Source organism: Mus pahari, chromosome 5 (genome assembly GCF_900095145.1).
Source record: "Mus pahari chromosome 5, PAHARI_EIJ_v1.1, whole genome shotgun sequence".
NCBI lineage: Eukaryota > Metazoa > Chordata > Mammalia > Rodentia > Muridae > Mus > Mus pahari.
The window spans coordinates 76,479,400-76,497,066 of record NC_034594.1 but is presented as its reverse complement, the minus strand read 5'-3'; the positions used below and the strand labels follow the sequence as shown (position 1 = coordinate 76,497,066).

The following is a 17,667-nucleotide window of genomic DNA, read 5'->3' as shown; positions in this document are numbered from 1 at the left end:
CTTTAATCCCAGCACTTGGGAGGCAGAGGCAGGCAGATTTCTGAGTTCGAAGCCAGCCTGGTCTACAGAGTTCCAGGACAGCCAGGGCTATACAGAGAAACCCTGTCTCGAAAATAAAAGAGTAAATGGGTGTCTTTCACAGACTCAGATCACAGAGGGCAAACCTGGTTTAACATTGGTCTAACATAAACGGTATAGGTGTTGTTTCCATATATCAAATATTAGATTCTTTGGCCAATGGGTCAAATTGTGTACATTATCTTCCTGTAGAAAAGATCTATATGAAAGTCTTTACTTCAGTGTTCTCTATATGCTGAGAAGACAGGGGTTCCTGCTGTGGACATGGCATTTGTCTCTGAGTTCACAGTCCACATCCTGCTTCTTTGGAACAGTGCTCATGGGCAAGGTAAGAAGACGACAAGTGTGTTACTACTGTTTTCTACCCGGCCCTTCCCAAGACAGGTTAGTCTCTTCACTTAAATGTGTGTTGTCACCATCAAAATCAAGTGTTACCAATTCTTCTGTTTTCTGAGTCTAGAAGGGGGTTGTAAACAGTAAGGACAGATCTGTGCATGGTGCACTGTGACTTTGAAGGCAATTTGCTCATACTGGGAAAGTTTGAAAACATATAATTGACTAAATCCTTAGCTTATTTTGTAACTCTTTAAATATTTAAATTGGGACATGTGTGACTCTTCATTTGTATTCTTGCCCCAGGCTCTGCTCTGTGTATGTCTGGCTAATTTCCTATTATTTTACTGATGACTATAGTACCTCAACCTGTCTCCAAAATGTCTGATTAAAATGGAAGGCTAATTAATTCATGCTATCAACATTCTAGCAAAATCTTGGATAAAACAAGAAATTGTGTTATATGTTGCTTCTAGCAATGTTGATAAAAACAAGAAATCCAGGCTTGGTGGCTCTGCCCAATGTTGTTACTTCAGCTGCTTTAACAATATGAACTAACCAGTAACCCCATAACTCCCTGGGATTAAACCACAAATCAAAGAAAACACATGGTGGGACTCATGGCTCTAGCTGTATATGTAGTAGAGGATGATCTAGTCGGTCATCAATGGTAGGAGAGGCTTTTGGGCCTGTGAAGGTTCTATGCCCCAGGATAGGGGAATGCCAGGGCCAGGAAGCAGGAGGAGGTAGGTTGGAGAGCAGTGGGTATGGGGGAGGGATAGGGGATATTTGAAACGTAAATAAAGAAAATATCTAAAAAAATGAAACAAACAAACAAACAAAAAAGAGAGCAGGAAGATCACTTGCAACCATGCCACAGAGTGCTCCAAGCCACCTTATCCAGTGTGGATGCTGAGTGGTTGGGCACTCACTTAACATGCATGAGGCCCTTGTTCCATCCTCCAGTACTGAGAGAGCAATAAGGGAAGGAATGGTGGACTTCTTTTGGTATGATACCAACATTAAAAGTTGTTCTCTCATGTTTAATGTCATTTGCTTATTTTTAATACATATTAATATATGTCACTCACTTAGGCATGCTTATGTGTGTGTACATTTATATAGCAACCAGAGCTCCATACTGGATGTTGGTTTTTTTTTTTTTTTTTGTATTCTCTTCCTAGATCATTTATTTATTATTAACACATTTATTTAGAATTTACAGAGGTAGTTCCTGTAGGGGGTAATATAGCTGCCAAGGAGCACATGTGGATGTCAGAAAACAACTGAGAAAATTGGTTCTTGACTTGCATCTTATAGGACTCAGGGACTAAATTCAGGTTATGAAGCTTGGCAGCAAGTGCACTTTCCTATGGAGCCTGATGAGAAACCACCCATTCAGTTCTTTTGTTTGTTTGTTTGTTTGTTTGTTTGTTTTTAGTAATAGAATCTCTGATCCTGGAGATTGCCTATTATGCTAGAATGATTTCCACCAATCCCAAGAGATTATCTGCCTTTCTAGTCCAGTATATGCATACATATAGGTAACATTTTGTTACATTTCAGAGTCATAACATTTAAGGAAATATAAAATAAGCAGGACCAAAATCACAGTTTTAAATTGCAAATTTTGAACAAAAGGGAATGACTTAGTAAAATCTAGTCTTTCCCAGAAAGTGTTCACACCCAGCTCCACCTTCCATCTTTTATCTTTTATCCCCAAGACAGCAGCAGTGTCCCCCAATGAATCTCTGTACATCATTTGTCCATGATGGTGTGACTAAAAGAGCAAGAGGACTAAAGATGCTTCCATCTCCCTGTGTCTTAGGGCTTCCTTTAAGATATATCATGAACTATATCTCTTTCAGGACTGGTTTAATGGTGAAAAAGTGCTATGATTTGAATGTCAAACATCTTCAGAAGCATACTTGTCTCTAAGTGCTTGCACTGTTATGAAAGTCTTGGAACATTCAGGAGAAGCAGCCTTGCCAGACTGAGTACTTCACTGTGAGGTTTTACAGGCTGTACCTATTTGATTTTCTCCCAAAGTCTATACTGTTGCCATGGTATAGCAGATAGCCTCCTGCTCCTGCTGCTATTCCTTGTCCAAAATGATGGATAGTAACCCTCTATAACTTTAAGCCAAATTACACTTTTTCTCCCTAAAGTAACTTATGTCAGAGTATTTCACCACAATAATAGAAGAGAAACTAATACAAGAGGGCAAATGTTATATATAATGAGGGTGTTTCTTCTCTCTCTCTCTCTCTCTCTCTCTCTCTCTCTCTCTCTCTCTCTCTCTCTTTCTCTTTCTCCCTCTCTCCTTTCTTCCTTCCTTCCCTCCTTTCTATTTATCTCACATCTTCTCATTTTCTATTTTCTTATTTTATTTGCATGAGATGGTCTGTATTCTCTATGTAATCATTTTAGGCTAGCCTTGCAACTTAGTTTAGTTTAGTTTAGTTTAGTTTAGTTTAGTTTAGTTTAGTTTAGTTTAGTTTAGTTTAGTGTCCAAGGTGAGGGGTGGGAGTGGGGAGAAACATGAATAGTAATTATACTTTACTTGTCTTTGAATCAATTTTCCTGGAAGTTGTAGTTATTCAATCGCAGATAAACAGTCCTACGTGTACAATGATCCTTTAAATCATGTGTGTGTGATGAGGGAGTTGGTCAGTAGGTAGTGTCAAGCAATAGCAAGGGCACCAACTGTAGTGAAATTTCCTCCTAATTGATTAAATAATAAAGATGACAAGAAGCCAATGAGCGAGATGGAGGCAGGCCTTCTGAGTCAGAGAGAGAAAGAGGGAAGGCAGGAAACGGGACTTCCTATTGGACGTTGGTGGCAAGGCTGTCAGGATGTAGACCAGGCTGTTAGTTTGACTGGCAGAATCCACCAGCATCCACCATCCACCAGAATATTTCTATCATAGAATAGTTGGTGAATTTAGGATACTAGATTCCACAGCCAGAAATTGTGTTATCTGTTGATTCTAAACTAAGATTGGTGTTTTCCTTCTCGCAGGGATTCAACTGAATTCCAGAGAAAGTTAACCTCAGCTGAATGTGGGTTTGCAGAGAGTATGAACCAGCTAGCCTGGGAAATATGGGATTGCAGAGCAGGTTTGGCAGCAACCAGCCTTGAAATGGGAGAGGGAGTGGCAGATGACTGGGAATTTGAGCAATTCCACAGTAAGCAGGGAAAAAAAAACAACCTTACAAGCAGAAAAGTAGGATTAAGTTTAGATTTATACTACGCTAATTCACACAAACAAAATTCATTTCCATAGTTAAGAAATGTCCCTAGTACTATCAGAGAGTTGTAGTTTATAGAAACAAATGAAAAGGAAGCAGAAAAATCTCAACCCTTATAAACTTAAATTACATGTCATGTATGGAATGATGAGGTAATTTTGGATATAGGTAAATGTAATCATATAGTATAAAGTAGTATACAAATAATGTGTATCACAATAACTAAATAGACAAAACTACATGCATTAAAATAAATAAATAATTTGGGAGGAAAGAGAAAAAAACATCCAGTGTGGAGTTTTACCTGTAATATAAATGTGTCCTCATGTGTAGTACACATGACTATGTACACACAGCAGACACATCTTAGTAAGTATTAAAACTAAACAGTATTAAATATGGCAGAAAAAATATATATCAGCATATGTATTGATATTTTATATATTGAGATGGGATCTCTCTTTGCTGCTCTGGTTGTTCTGGAACTCACCACATAAACCAGGATAATGACATGCTCATAGAGATCTGCCTGTCTTTACTTCTCAGTGCCAGTATAAATTTGTATACCAACATGCCCAACAAAGATGGAATTTTAAAAGAAAATTTGTGAATAAAAAGATATGAGAACAAGTAATTTTAGAAGCACATGTAAGAACTATGTCATGAAGCATTCATCCTTTATGTGGCCTGCTTCATTTTAAAATGTGGCACAAAATTTTTAAAGTTACTTAAAGATAGATATTAAAATGGATAATGTCCCTTCTCTTTCATTCCACTCTCAAATTCTAGTGAAATAAGCACTTCAGTGTCCTTCCAGCATAGTTTAATTTTCCTTTTAGTTTGTTTGCCTTTTTTTTTAAAGTCAAATCTCATATATATCTCAGATGACCCAAGAACATCCTGCCCTAGTATGAGCACATGCATATGTGTGGACACATGCAAAGTCATTGTGACACTCTGGCAAGCTCCTCTAGTGTGGGATTAGTCATAATTTTAAATTACCAATCCTTTTGGATTAAGAAAAAAATTTCCATCAGAATTCCCTAAAATGAAATAGGCTCTCACTATTGTTCTTGGTTGTCAACTGGAGCTTGATGGTAAGGTTTATTGCTGACAGCACACACACTTTTATTATTGGTTTATAGTAATAATAAACAATAATCTAAACAAGAAGTTTACTCCCTGCCAGGTAGCCTTCAGAGTAGCAAAGGATCAGTGGTTTACTCAGCCATGAATCAAGTGAGCTACAGTAATGACTAACTAGGGAAGAGGTAACCAGAATTGTGTCCCATAAGTTTGTGTATGTTGTACCTGACACACCAACAGAAATTTACTAGGACACACACACACATACTACATACATACATACATACATACATACGTACGTACGTATGTACATAGTTACACACAGAGAAAGTACACAGGAGTATTGGTTTTTAACTTGGAAAATTGACACCTCATCAGGGACAGTGTTTGGCCCAGACATTTCTTGACCTTGGTGCAGATCTTCATCAGAAATTTCTCCCTTGTAGTCTAGCTAAGATATAGTGGCTTAAAATTTTTATTTACCAACCTCCCTCCCACTCCTGGGAACGTATGGGGGAGGATTGTCTCACCTCATAGTCGATGTCCAGGGCATCAGTGTCACCCTTGGTCCGAAAGTGTTGTGTGTTCCTGTCCAAGGTGAAGTTTGCTTGCTTGCCCACACGCTCCAGGAGAACTGAGTGCCAGTGCTGGTCATCCAGAAGGCTACCCAGCATGGCTGAGGGTGTAACGGTGCTGAGCCGGGCTTTGCTATCATCTGCATAAGGGAAGATGGAAGAGAGTCTTAGCCTGTGCAACTTTGAATCCTAATTATAAGCAGCACTGAGTACCAGGTACCTGATGTTCCCTCAAACTAACTCAATTCAAGCTGTCCCTCTACAGTGCACACTACTGAGCATTTGGAAAGAGTCATGCAACAGGCTTTCGTCTCAGGTTCCAGAACCAGATTCTAGCTCAAATGATATACACCCCCACTTCCTGACAGAAAATGTAATGTTTTCAGGATACCAGCAATCACCTGGTAACAGAAATACAGTATTGGCCAAAGCAATAAAATTTAAAACAAAAATGTCAATATTTATAAAAAACATAAGTAAATACATATGTACGTACATACATACATAATACATACATACATATATACTTACATACATACATATGCACACACACATACACACACACACACACACACACACACACACACCACACACAATTTGAAAGGTTTATGAATGAAGAAGAGAGATCTTGAACCAACTTCAAAGGAAGTCACTGACCATACAGAGTGTCTGTGCACACAGAAAGAGAAGGAAACATAACCATCCTAGCTGCAAATGTTAAGTCCTTACTGTATGAACTGAGTCCCCCCATCAAAAATATAATGTCTACCACTATAACACAGAATTCATCTCAACATTAAAGAAAAGCTGTCACTGCTGATATGTAATTTTTTAAAAATCTTCATAAATTGTATGTGTATGTGTGTGTGCATACACATGTGTGTATATGTGGATTTGTTTTTTCTCCTTCCTTCATGTGTGTGCTGAGATCTAACTCTAGCCACCATGATTTGTAGCAAACACCTTTACCCACTGAGTCATCATTTGGGCCTCTAATCCATTACTTTTAGTTTGAGGGAATAGTACATATTGACACCCCATGCAGAATATGATAGCAAAGTGTAGATATTCTCTTTCTTGTATTGTGTCATCTTTAGTGCCACCTGTATTTACCTATGCACAGATGATACTATGTGACCTCAAGGGGTCAGAACCAGCTAATCTCCCTGTGGGCTCTCCCTCTGCTCACTCCTACCTTCACTCTGTCCTGCTTGTGTAGTTTGTCTCACTGAGTAAGGATGCCTGGCTTCTTGCAGGAGTTAGCACTGGGACAACACACTCAGCATACTTGGAAAGTAGGACTGGTGAATTGACATCTGGTTCTGTTTTATTGATTCATTATTTATCTATTCAACAAGCCTTAGATTCTCACCATTGTCATATTATACTAATGCATTAGTAAATATCCCTGTCTCTTCTTCCTTCCCAAGGACAATGGCTCCTATATCCCCTCAGCCTGGATAACAATTCCTCCAAGCTGGGTAGACACTGCTTCTTGCTCTCTATTTAGCCTTTTACCTGTGTTTATATGGTCCTGTGTCCTAGCTATTGTTTCTCAAAGATACCAACACTGGTATTCTCAAAAGACAGACCTCCATGCCTATATATTCTTTATATGACCATGACCTGTACTATTAGACTACAATGTCCTTCAGAGGTCAGTGACAGCCCTAAATATCAATCTACATCTTCCATTTTTTGGATACAGGGTCTTTTGTTTGCCGCTGAATATTTCAGCCTATGACCCTCTCAGGATTCTCTTATCTCTATCTCTCAACCTGCAGTAAGAAAGCTGGATACTAAACAGTCTGGCTTTATGCAGGTATTTGGGGATCCAATTCAGATTATCATACTATGTGGCAAGCACTTAACACACTGAGCCACCTCCTTGAGCCATTCAGTGTTTATTTCTCTTAAATGGATAGAGTTGAAAAAAAAATCTCTTTATTTTTATTTCATTTTTATGAGCAATCAACTCTGTTACCAGTTTATTTGTCCAACAATTTGTATGTAGTCGAGTTTCTATAATATAGAATTTGAGGGAAATTTTTCTGTTCTTTGAATTTTTGTACATTAACACTGAAGATATTTTTCTATTAAAAATTCATTATGTGAGGGCTGAGGAGATGGCTGTACAGTCTAAGTGCTTGTCGTGCATGGTCAAGGACCAGAATTCAGATTTATAGAAACGGTAGTAAATGCCTTCTGGATGTGGTGGCCCACTCCAATTCCAGCTTTTGGAGGTGAAGACTAAGGATTCCAGTGAAAACAACTCACAAGACTCCCCATCTGAGCTCAGGGTTTGCCTGAGAGATCATCCCTTAATGTGTGCCCACATACATGCAAAGGAAAACCCTGCACTCACATATGTCTACCATTATTACTTAGGAAAAACAGAAAAAGAAAAAAGATTACCATAATTTCTCTTCTCTGATAACAGCCCATCATTTCTTTAAAATCAGAGGAAATACCCCAGCATGTTTCATCACTAATTCCTTGTGCAATTAAAAACACAGTTCTTGTATTACTGTAGAAGGTAGGCAGTTTGCACTAACTGATCACATTTAGTGCAATATCTCAGATGAACATCTTAAGATAACATAGTCACTTAGGAGCAGACAGAGCAAGCTATATGGTTAAGTCAACGTCAGGACATTAGATAGATCATCTGTTCTCTGTAAATGTATTCTAAGGGTATAAATTAATGTGGGTTAAAAAAAGACTAATGATTTTAAAATTGGATATCATATTCAGTAGTTTGGAGAGACATTAAACATATACCTAAAATCAACAATAGTATATAAGATAGTTGTTAAAATGGCATTTATGAAGTTGTCATAATATTTTTAAATACTTATGAGTAAAAACTAGAATTTTAGATTAAATTAAAAGTGATAAGTAATAAATAAAATATCTAACAACTTAACATTCTTAATTTATAATGTATGTAAGAAGAATTCAAATGTTCAAATGTACACTAAACACAGCTAAGCAAAATCACCAATAAACACTGTGACTTCATAAGGAGAAAATTCTGCCACAGTATCAAAAAGATGCTTCTTTTCCTCTATATTTTAGAGTTAGAATAACTATTTTAATAGTCAGAAAGAGCACTATGAAATTATATTTATTCTATGTGAGTTACTGAATGCCACCTGAATTACAAGGAGATTCATGTGTTTCTGTGCTAGCTTCAAGGATGAATACAACATCTTGGATGTGATGGTAGAGGACTAAATATAATCTACCGCTGAGTAATGTCCATATTCACAGGTTCAATTTATATTACATGTATTTGTTTTTTATATGGGACAATGTAAATGGAATTGTGTGCATCAGTAAGTCAGAAAAAAATGTGGGAATTGGTTCTTTTCTGCCTTCTGGGTCCCAGGTTTGAATTCAGGTTACAAACTTTGACAGCAGGAACCATTACCCATTGAGCCATTTCAGGAACCTACAGGTTTAAGTCCTAATTCACTACAAAAGAGGAAGATAGAAATAAATTCTATCCTCTGCTTTTTTTTTTTGATTTTTGATTTTTTTTTTTTTACTGAAATTCATATATCTTACACTAAAGCTGGTGAGTTGTGGCTTGACTAAATAAATGTAGGTAACAAAGTTCTGCCTTGAATGTCTGTAGCTTTATGTGACATACATGAAACATACATATGCATATATATTTAAGTAACTGAATTTTGACTCTCAAAGGTAGAAAATTGGAAATAAATGCCTTTTAAAAGACTTTATAATTATTCTATAAATACATGTTAGTGACTGAAATGGAAGTTTCCAGATATGTCATGTGATGCAGACTCATGAGGAGTTTTGCTGAGGCAAGACCTGTGGGAAGGCACTTGATATTTGGAGAGAGTATAAATAGAACTTAAACGATGTGAGGAAAGGGGTGGGGAACAGTGATCAAGGAAGATACCTGAGATTCACCTCTGCCTTCAACAGTCATTTAAACACTTATGCATAGGTATGTCCTTACCCAAGTTCAGGTATAGGGCTAGTCTTCCATTCTGGAGCTCTAGGGTGATGTAGTCTCCACGTTGTCCTTCCCCATGGAACAGAACCCCATCTCTTTGCATGCTCTTGAATCTCAGGGAGATCACATCTTTGAGGGTACTCATTGTCTTCTGATTAAACCTGTACAAAAGCGAGCTCCGGCCATCAAAGTCAGCAACATCTGATTCTAAGAGTAGAGAGAAGAGAAAGAAACATCAGTGTGTTTCCTCATGTCACCTATCCTTGCTTCTCATCTTTGATGCTGCTCAATTCACAGGGATGTTCCTGAAACCAAGAAGATTTCTCTTATAAGAAAGGACATAAAATAAAACTGACTTATTTAGAACTAAGGAATCATTCATTTGTCAGCAGCACAGACACACCAGACTAAAGTAGAAGCTCCAACACAAGAGAACAGTAGCAGGACCTAGAAGGGAGCTGGTACATAACTTCCTCCAGTGAGGTGTATTAGGCAGCCTCAAAGCCATGATTAGGACTTCAGATGTGAGGAAGAGAATTAGACAAATAAAATGCAAAACATCAAGATCTATATATGATGGGGCTTTAGAGCTAAGGAAAGATTTCCTTTAAAGCCTGGAGAGGAAGTTCAGAATTGTTCTCGAAAGAGGGAGATAGGGAGAATGAGAGAAAAATATAGCTGCTATGGAAAGGATATTGACACAGGCTAGGAGTCTCCTTAGAGAGCAGCATTTAGAGTTCCTTTGAAGAAAACCCTCTGAGGATTGCAGGACCAATCCTTGGAACATATGAAATGTTTGATACTTTATATATTTTAAGGGTTGGAATACAGACTCCTTCTTAATCTATCTGTCCTAGCAAGACATTCAGGAAGCTGTGGCCTGATTCAGGAGATATGATCTGTCATAAAGCTTCAGGCTCATGTTCAAACAGTGACATTCCAGCCTGTGCTTAATCAGAGAGGATGGCAGTGCCACAGGCACCTGCATCAGGCTTTTCTGGGACCAGTGCCTGCTTTGCAATAACCTCTCATGCCTTATGTTTCTTGTTAATTTTATTTTGACATTTAGAACCATTTGATCTCTTCACCCTAAGCTCAAGACTAGAGCTGTAAAAGAGATATCCTTTATTATGGCATTTCTGGATGATTAATTCAGTTTATTCTAGAACTTTGTCCTGAGAATTCTGAAGATTCTTTGGAGTTTGGTGGGAAAGAATAGTCAGTGTATAGAGACTGAAAATTTGAATAGAGGTGGTAATGTGCTACATTTGCCTTGTTCTGGTCTGGTAATGTACTGTTTTAAGGATTTTTTTCAAAATATTCAGTCACTATTGTTATGATTTGTCATTTATTTTTATCTGAGATAGTCCTTTATTTGATACATAACACTTAGCAAATGTATGTGGTAACATGCTATCTCTCAATATGTACACACATTGTCAAATGACAACTCAGAATCAGTATATCTAGCTACTGAGACATGTTAATTTGTTGATCATTGTGATTTGATTTCTCTGCACACAACATACTCACTTAGACTAGAGATTACCTCAGCCTCATAGCGTTAGTACAGTACTGACCAATGCAATATAGAAGTAACAAGATTTTTGATAATATTAATGAAGCTAATGATCCTGCCTAATTACAGGAGATCAGGTGAGGGTCCCAGGACCCTCACCTGGAAATCAAGTCATTATTCTCTTCTTCCTTCTTTAGCTGGGAGTGACCTTGTGAGTATGTTGAGAGTGAAGGTTCTGGAAGGTGGATTCTGCAAAGCTTCCACAAGGTTGTCATACACAATAGGTGAGACTGTGCAATGGAGAAGCTGTTGCACTATCACTAACGTACTTTAATTAAGCCCTTAGCAATGCTCTGTACATAAGCATAATTAAGTTTATTTGTTTGTCAAATTGTACTTTGTTGGTATCTTTACTTTGATCTGTCTTCTATGCACTATCTGGGGTGAATAGACATTGTTCATATCTTCCCAGGGCAAGAGAGATGAGAATTGCAAATTTTAATTATGATTTTTATAATATCATATAAATATGATTTTATAATATTTTAATATCATATATATATACTATCATCATCCTACATAGAATACAAGCACTTTATTTAACCCAACTTTGGCCTAGTTATATCATTTCTTCACTATCCCTTTCTCACTATTCCAGCCTTTAAATTCTGGTTCTTTACTCTCAATTTTCTTGAGATCAACTTGGCCAATTAGATGCATGATATCATATAATATTGGGGATGATATGCCAGGTGAATATCATTTAGCATATTGTCCTCCAGTTCTGCTAGTATGGAACTATATAAATAAAGTCAAAAGGTCATGCTCTAAACAAATTTATGAAGTATATGTGTATACATAAACTGACAAGAGTGAAAATATCGAGAGGAGAAATTATTTTTCAGTGAGAGGTGAGGGAACGAGAGAGAGAGAGAGAGAGAGAGAGAGAGAGAGAGAGAGAGAGAGAGAAGAACACATTCATATATATGTTGTGCAGGTATGCCCTTGCACTTACAAATGCATGTGGAGGTTATAGGTTGCCATCGAGTATCTTCCTCACTCATATTTTAGGTTCATATAGCCTAAGTTGTTCTTGAATTCACAACATTACCACTATGATTTTGAGCTTCTCATGTTCCTGTCTCTATTTCCTAATAGCTATGATTATAAGAGTATATCATGTGCCTGGTTTTATGCAGTGCTAGAAACAATTCAAGGGCTTGAGGAATGTACACACTCTACCAGATGACCTGACTCTCCAATTCTCATTTTTCACTGAACAGGGATCTCCCCAACTAGGCAGATTGGATGGTGAGCCCCAGGGACCTCATGCTTCTACTCCAAGGCTGAGATTACAGAAATGTGCCACTGAGGCTAGCTTTTTACATGTATGGTGAATTCATGTTGCCATGCTTGTATGACAAGTATTTTACCACTGAACAATATCCATAGCCTCTGGGAAGAATTATTGTAAGTTACTAGAATATTCTTTTACTATTTTATTATAAAAATTGTACCATAAAACGGTATTATTTCTATAATACAAAAAAAAAATATAAGACAACTTAATTACAACATGAAAGGGGTTCATCATATAGCATCGTAGCAGGTGAAACAGAAGTGAAGGACTATGAGGACAGGATAGTACTATTCTTATTAACATTCAGAAACCACAAAAACTCATTTTTTTCAGAATTTACTAAGCCATTAAAATGCTTAGATTGAATATTCATAATGACAACTTGATTATTTTTCCTATTCAGGGGTATAAAATTATCTTTAATAAATGAAAGTTTAAAATAAAAAGAAATCATAATTTTCTGTAATTACCTTGAAAGTAAGATCTATAATTTATTCTGCATATTTACAGTTAACAAAAGGGTCCCTCAGGACTCCACATTATAAAAACAACTGGTGAGATGTAGTGAGGTTTTCAGAATCTCCTGTGTTTTTCCAAAGCATCTCACTTGATATTAGCGTTACATTTATGCACTTAGAACTCAGTGGACTTGAAGAAGAACCCATGGAGTTCTTGGCACTGTAGGCCTTTCTTGGGTGATGAGCATCCTGCCTAGACAGAACAGGAAGCTATAGCTTGCCAGATGGATCACCTTTTCAAATTTAACTCCTTAAGAGTTAAATTCATAGACAAGATATACACATTAGAAACATGCTCTTTAGAGGAAAATGAAAACATTTTAGGACTGATAATATGATGCAGTGAGTAAAATGTTTGCTGTCAATCAATGAAGCCTGGCTAAGCTCAGACTCTAGCATTCTGTACAAACAAGCAGAACTACCTGAAATCACAGAACTATGAAGATAGAGACAGGAAGATCCTGGGGACGTGATGTCCAGCAAGTCTAGCTGAAAAGGCAAGCACCAGGTTCAAAACTAGCATAGTCACGGGGTTAAAAGTAAAATTAAACAAATAAAGTGATCAGAAACTGATGAAGACACCAGATATCCACCTTCATACATATGCAGACTCATATAGGCATGTGCACACACACACACACACACACACACACACACACACACACACATGAATGAATGAATGAATAAAGTGTTGAAAGATTCCAGAGATGTTGGAAGAGAAGACACAGGGTGATGCCTTTGTGATCTTAGTGTATTGTAGAGATATATGAAAGGATCAGAGAATGAATAAGCAAGGAAACAAATAAATGGATAATCCAATAATTAATTGTGCTAACACAAGTTACTTCATAAAACAATAAATTATATACCACCTTACCAGACACACCATTTGTTAAGACAGTATAAAATAGATTACTAAATGTGACTGGATTGATTAAATGGCTCTTGGGTTCATTAACTGATGTTCTATCAGATGGCTCTTCATCTTCTTTCAAATGGTGCTGTTTTTTTTCTGGTGTCAGATTTTCCTTCCCATTGTGTGCCAGGCTATGTCCAAACATTCTACTGAGTCTAGTTTGACTTTAGCTGATGTCATCAAGATATTTCACCTGTGCACATAAGCAATGCATTCAGTGTATTCTGCTCTCTTTTGGGTCACTCTGCCAATGTAGCAGGTATTGAATGAAGCTTTACTATTGCAAAGAACAACCACATAACACCCATTAGTGCTTTGTAAGGTGAATATATGCATACAGAGACTAAGCCATTTCAGAAAGAAAAGGAAAGGAAAGGAAAGGAAAGGAAAGGAAAGGAAAGGAAAGGAAAGGAAAGGAAAGGAAAGGAAAGGAAAGGAAAGGAAAGGAAAGAAGTCCAGGTACACAAAGGAAGCATCAATATGCTGGTCTTGGATGATATACTTGAGAAGAGATGGACCTTTGGCACAGGGTTGGGAATGAAAGTGAAATGAAAATGAAGACATGAAGCTCAGTGATCAGATCACACGATGGGCAGTAAAAACTCTGCTTTCCAGCAGTTTACTTCCTACAGGCTGAAAAAACACAGTGAAAGCAGTGACAGCTAAGCAGTAACTGAAACCTACATTTATTACAGGACAATGGATCCCACATCCATGGGAAAATGCAGTGTTACCTCTATATTCCAACAGTATAAATAACATCATTCCATTAGAGTGTCACTGTCCAATACTGTGTTAAACCTCTCTAACAACCTCCTGTTAAAGGTGCAAGTCTGTTTTCTGAGAACACATGATTCCAAGCTATTGTGTCCCAACACAAAGTGCTTGCATGGGTAACCCGTGGTTATAAGTAGGAGCAGGTTGTTGAGAAAGGAGAAGCACTCCAGAGGATGAGAGTGGACAGGCATGAAGAACATAGAGGAAAGTGAGTGTTCAACAGCCCTTTGCCAGGGGACACATGCCTCTCTATAGGATAACAATATAGCACCTGCCTTTTACTCACTTGTGTGATATGAGCTTTTCTTACTCTCACACTTGACCTGTATGAAAGCCAGGCAAAGAAAGCACTCCAGTCCTCTTCTGCCACCTTGCTCCACTGATATGATAATAGTGATGCTGCTGTCTCCAGTGTCTACTGCAACAATGCTACTTTGGAAACCTGGGAATTACACATTTTAGTAGCTTCTGATACTGGTCAGATACTGGTCATGCTCTGTGTGTGTTGTGGGAACTCAAAGACAAACAAGTGTGATTTTATAGTTTGGAAGCCACAATAGTCTACTAGTATAAAGCTGAGTTTCTGAGTAGGTCAAATACATAGAAACAATTGGCTGTACTTCTTTGCAGAACTATGCATAGTGGTACACTTGTTTAAAACACACACACACACACACACACACACACACAAACTCTCTCTCTCTCTCCCTCTCCCTCTCCCTCTCCCCCCCCTCTCTCTCTCTCTCTCTCACACACACACACACACACACACACACACACACACACACATACACACACTCTTTTGCTATTGTTTTCATTTTCCATATCTTTTCATGATCTTACATTGGAGTATCATTAAGCCACCAGAAACCTTTGAAGCCCTGAATTCTTCAATCAAATTCTACATTTTAGAAATTTTCTTTCTCCAGTAGTTTCATGGTCTCCCTTTAAATGCTAGCTATCACAACTGTTATGATTTACAGTCTACTTTCTGAACTTTCAGAATAAACTTTATTGATGAGATGAAATATCTAAGACATGAATTAGCTTTAAGGAAATGTCTCTCGATGCTCTCCAGAACACCTAAAGAAATTCAAACTTTGATTAGAGGAGAAGATATAAATGTTTCATTCTGGTTAAACAGCTTGTTATATAGTCCACCCATGTAGAAATCGGGACATTTAAAAGTTAGATTCCTATTGATCATTTGATGAAGCCTATAGAACCCTAACCTACAAAGTCACAATGAAAATTACAGAATTTTAGGTATCTACACATGGAATATACATTCAGTATCATCTCATCTCATTATGAATCCAAAGAAACTTCCCACTGGAAAAGATTGTGTAATGGAGATGAGGATGGAATAAAGACTGGTGTGAATAAATCAATAGGGAATTTGAAGTAGGAAAGCCTTAAAACCTTTTTCAAAGTTCTGATAATATGTATGAGTATTGAGCTGTATATGGAATACCTGCATCAACCCCTATGGCTTAGGGAAAGTGTAGTAGAGGGAATGGAAAGAACAAGCTGAAGAATGGATGAACTGGACATAAGAAGTGAGATACAATTTTTCATCCTGGAAGAAGAAGTTTCTCTAAGACTAAAGAAGCAAACATCTTTCAGGAAGTTCCTAAGACATGTAAGATTCATAAAGCACTCCTCCAAGATTATATAAGCAATAGTGGTCTGTCTGGGAGAGATAGTGTTCTGATCTATCCGGCTGCCTATAGGTAGTGCAGTGAGCTGCTGATATACTGTTTTGGTGATTTGTCACCTATGCTGGGGTGAGATTATGGTGAGGCAAAAGCAAAATAGTGATGAGCCATCCTTGCTTCTGTAATTAATTCACTACCTGTCCTTTATAGGTATCCCTCCCAAAACATGGGTGTTTTGAAGTGGGCCCTAGTAGATCTATTTTTGGACTTTTGTTAATGCACTGTTTGGGATGAATGTATATTTTCGTCTCCCTGGAAGTCATACAAAAAATAGTACCCCAAGGTAATACCTCTGGATCATCGTGATATGTTTATTTGCTGGACTATACATTAACTGCCCCAACATTAGGTGCTAGGTGTCCATTCACAATGAAATGGCTCCTTCTTTTAGAGAAGTGTTTCTCTTCCTGTGGGTTGTAACACTTTTGCTGGGTTAAATGACACTTTCATAGATTTCTAAGACCAAATATCCTCCACATAAGATATTTACATTATGATTCATAACAGTAGAAAAGCTACATTTACAAAGTAAATTTACCAAGAAAATAAAATATTTTATGGTTAGAGCTCACCACAACATGAGGAACTATATTGGTAGTTATAGCATTAAGAAGGTTGAAAACCATTATTTATGATTTACATGTTTGCCACTTGACCTGTGGTGGCTCACTATCCCTTGTACATGCTGACTCTTACAGCAACAAGATGTTTGCTCTATTGAATACAAACTCAACCTGGTAAAGTGTCACAAGCTTTTCTCTTAATGCTGTCAATAATTATCAACAAACATTTTGCTCATCCAAGAGAAGTCAGTCAAATACCAAATATTTGCAATATTAATTAAGTTGCACATGAATTGGTATAACCATTTCACAGTTGGAAAACCAGAAGTCTAAGAGAAGTTTTGAAGAAGGATTAAGTTCACCCATCGAATACTTACTCCTTTTTCCACAAACCAGGGAGATGCTTACCATCCTCAACATGACTTAGATAAGCAGATTTAAAATGGTAAAAATATCTCATCATTTCTACTGTTGCCATTAAACAAAAGAGAAATATAATACACATAAGATTTTCAGCATTGGATGTTATAATACTTCTGTTATGTTGTCTTGTTTGAATTTTAATTTGCAAATAGGATCTAGTTGTGAACATTATAACTTTTATTTATTATGTAAATTTCTAGGCCAAGTCTCTGTAAAACAATAAGATAATAAAAGAAAATATATCATATAATAAGAAGCATCAAAATTAGAGATGAGCTTATTTTTAAAAGTTATTATTTCATGGTTTATAGACTCTCTTCATGTGTGCATGCTCACAAGTGTGTGTGTGTGTGTGTGTGTGTGTGTGTGTGTACTTACAGGTATGCTACAGGTATGCAGTTGCGGATCAGAAAACAACTTTGAGGAGTTGTTTCTATCCTTCCACCTTTTATTCAAAGTAGGATTCTTCTTCTTCTTCTTCTTCTTCTTCTTCTTCTTCTTCTTCTTCTTCTTCTTCTTCTTCTTCTTCTTCTTCTTCTTCTTCTTCTTCTTCTTCTTCCT

At 37.2% G+C, this 17,667-nt stretch overlaps 1 protein-coding gene across 1 annotated transcript in view; it reads right to left on the bottom strand.

The window, feature by feature from the left end:
* The window catches only part of LOC110321973 (contactin-associated protein like 5-2), a 631,889-nt gene that overhangs the window by 324,678 nt on the left and 289,544 nt on the right, over positions 1-17,667 (bottom strand). The window contains exons 5-6 of the mRNA XM_029538684.1: positions 9,316-9,519; positions 5,280-5,464 (exon numbers count right to left, since the gene is read on the bottom strand). Coding sequence (XP_029394544.1) covers positions 5,280-5,464; positions 9,316-9,519 — 389 coding nt within the window. The remainder of the gene's footprint in view (positions 1-5,279; positions 5,465-9,315; positions 9,520-17,667) is intronic.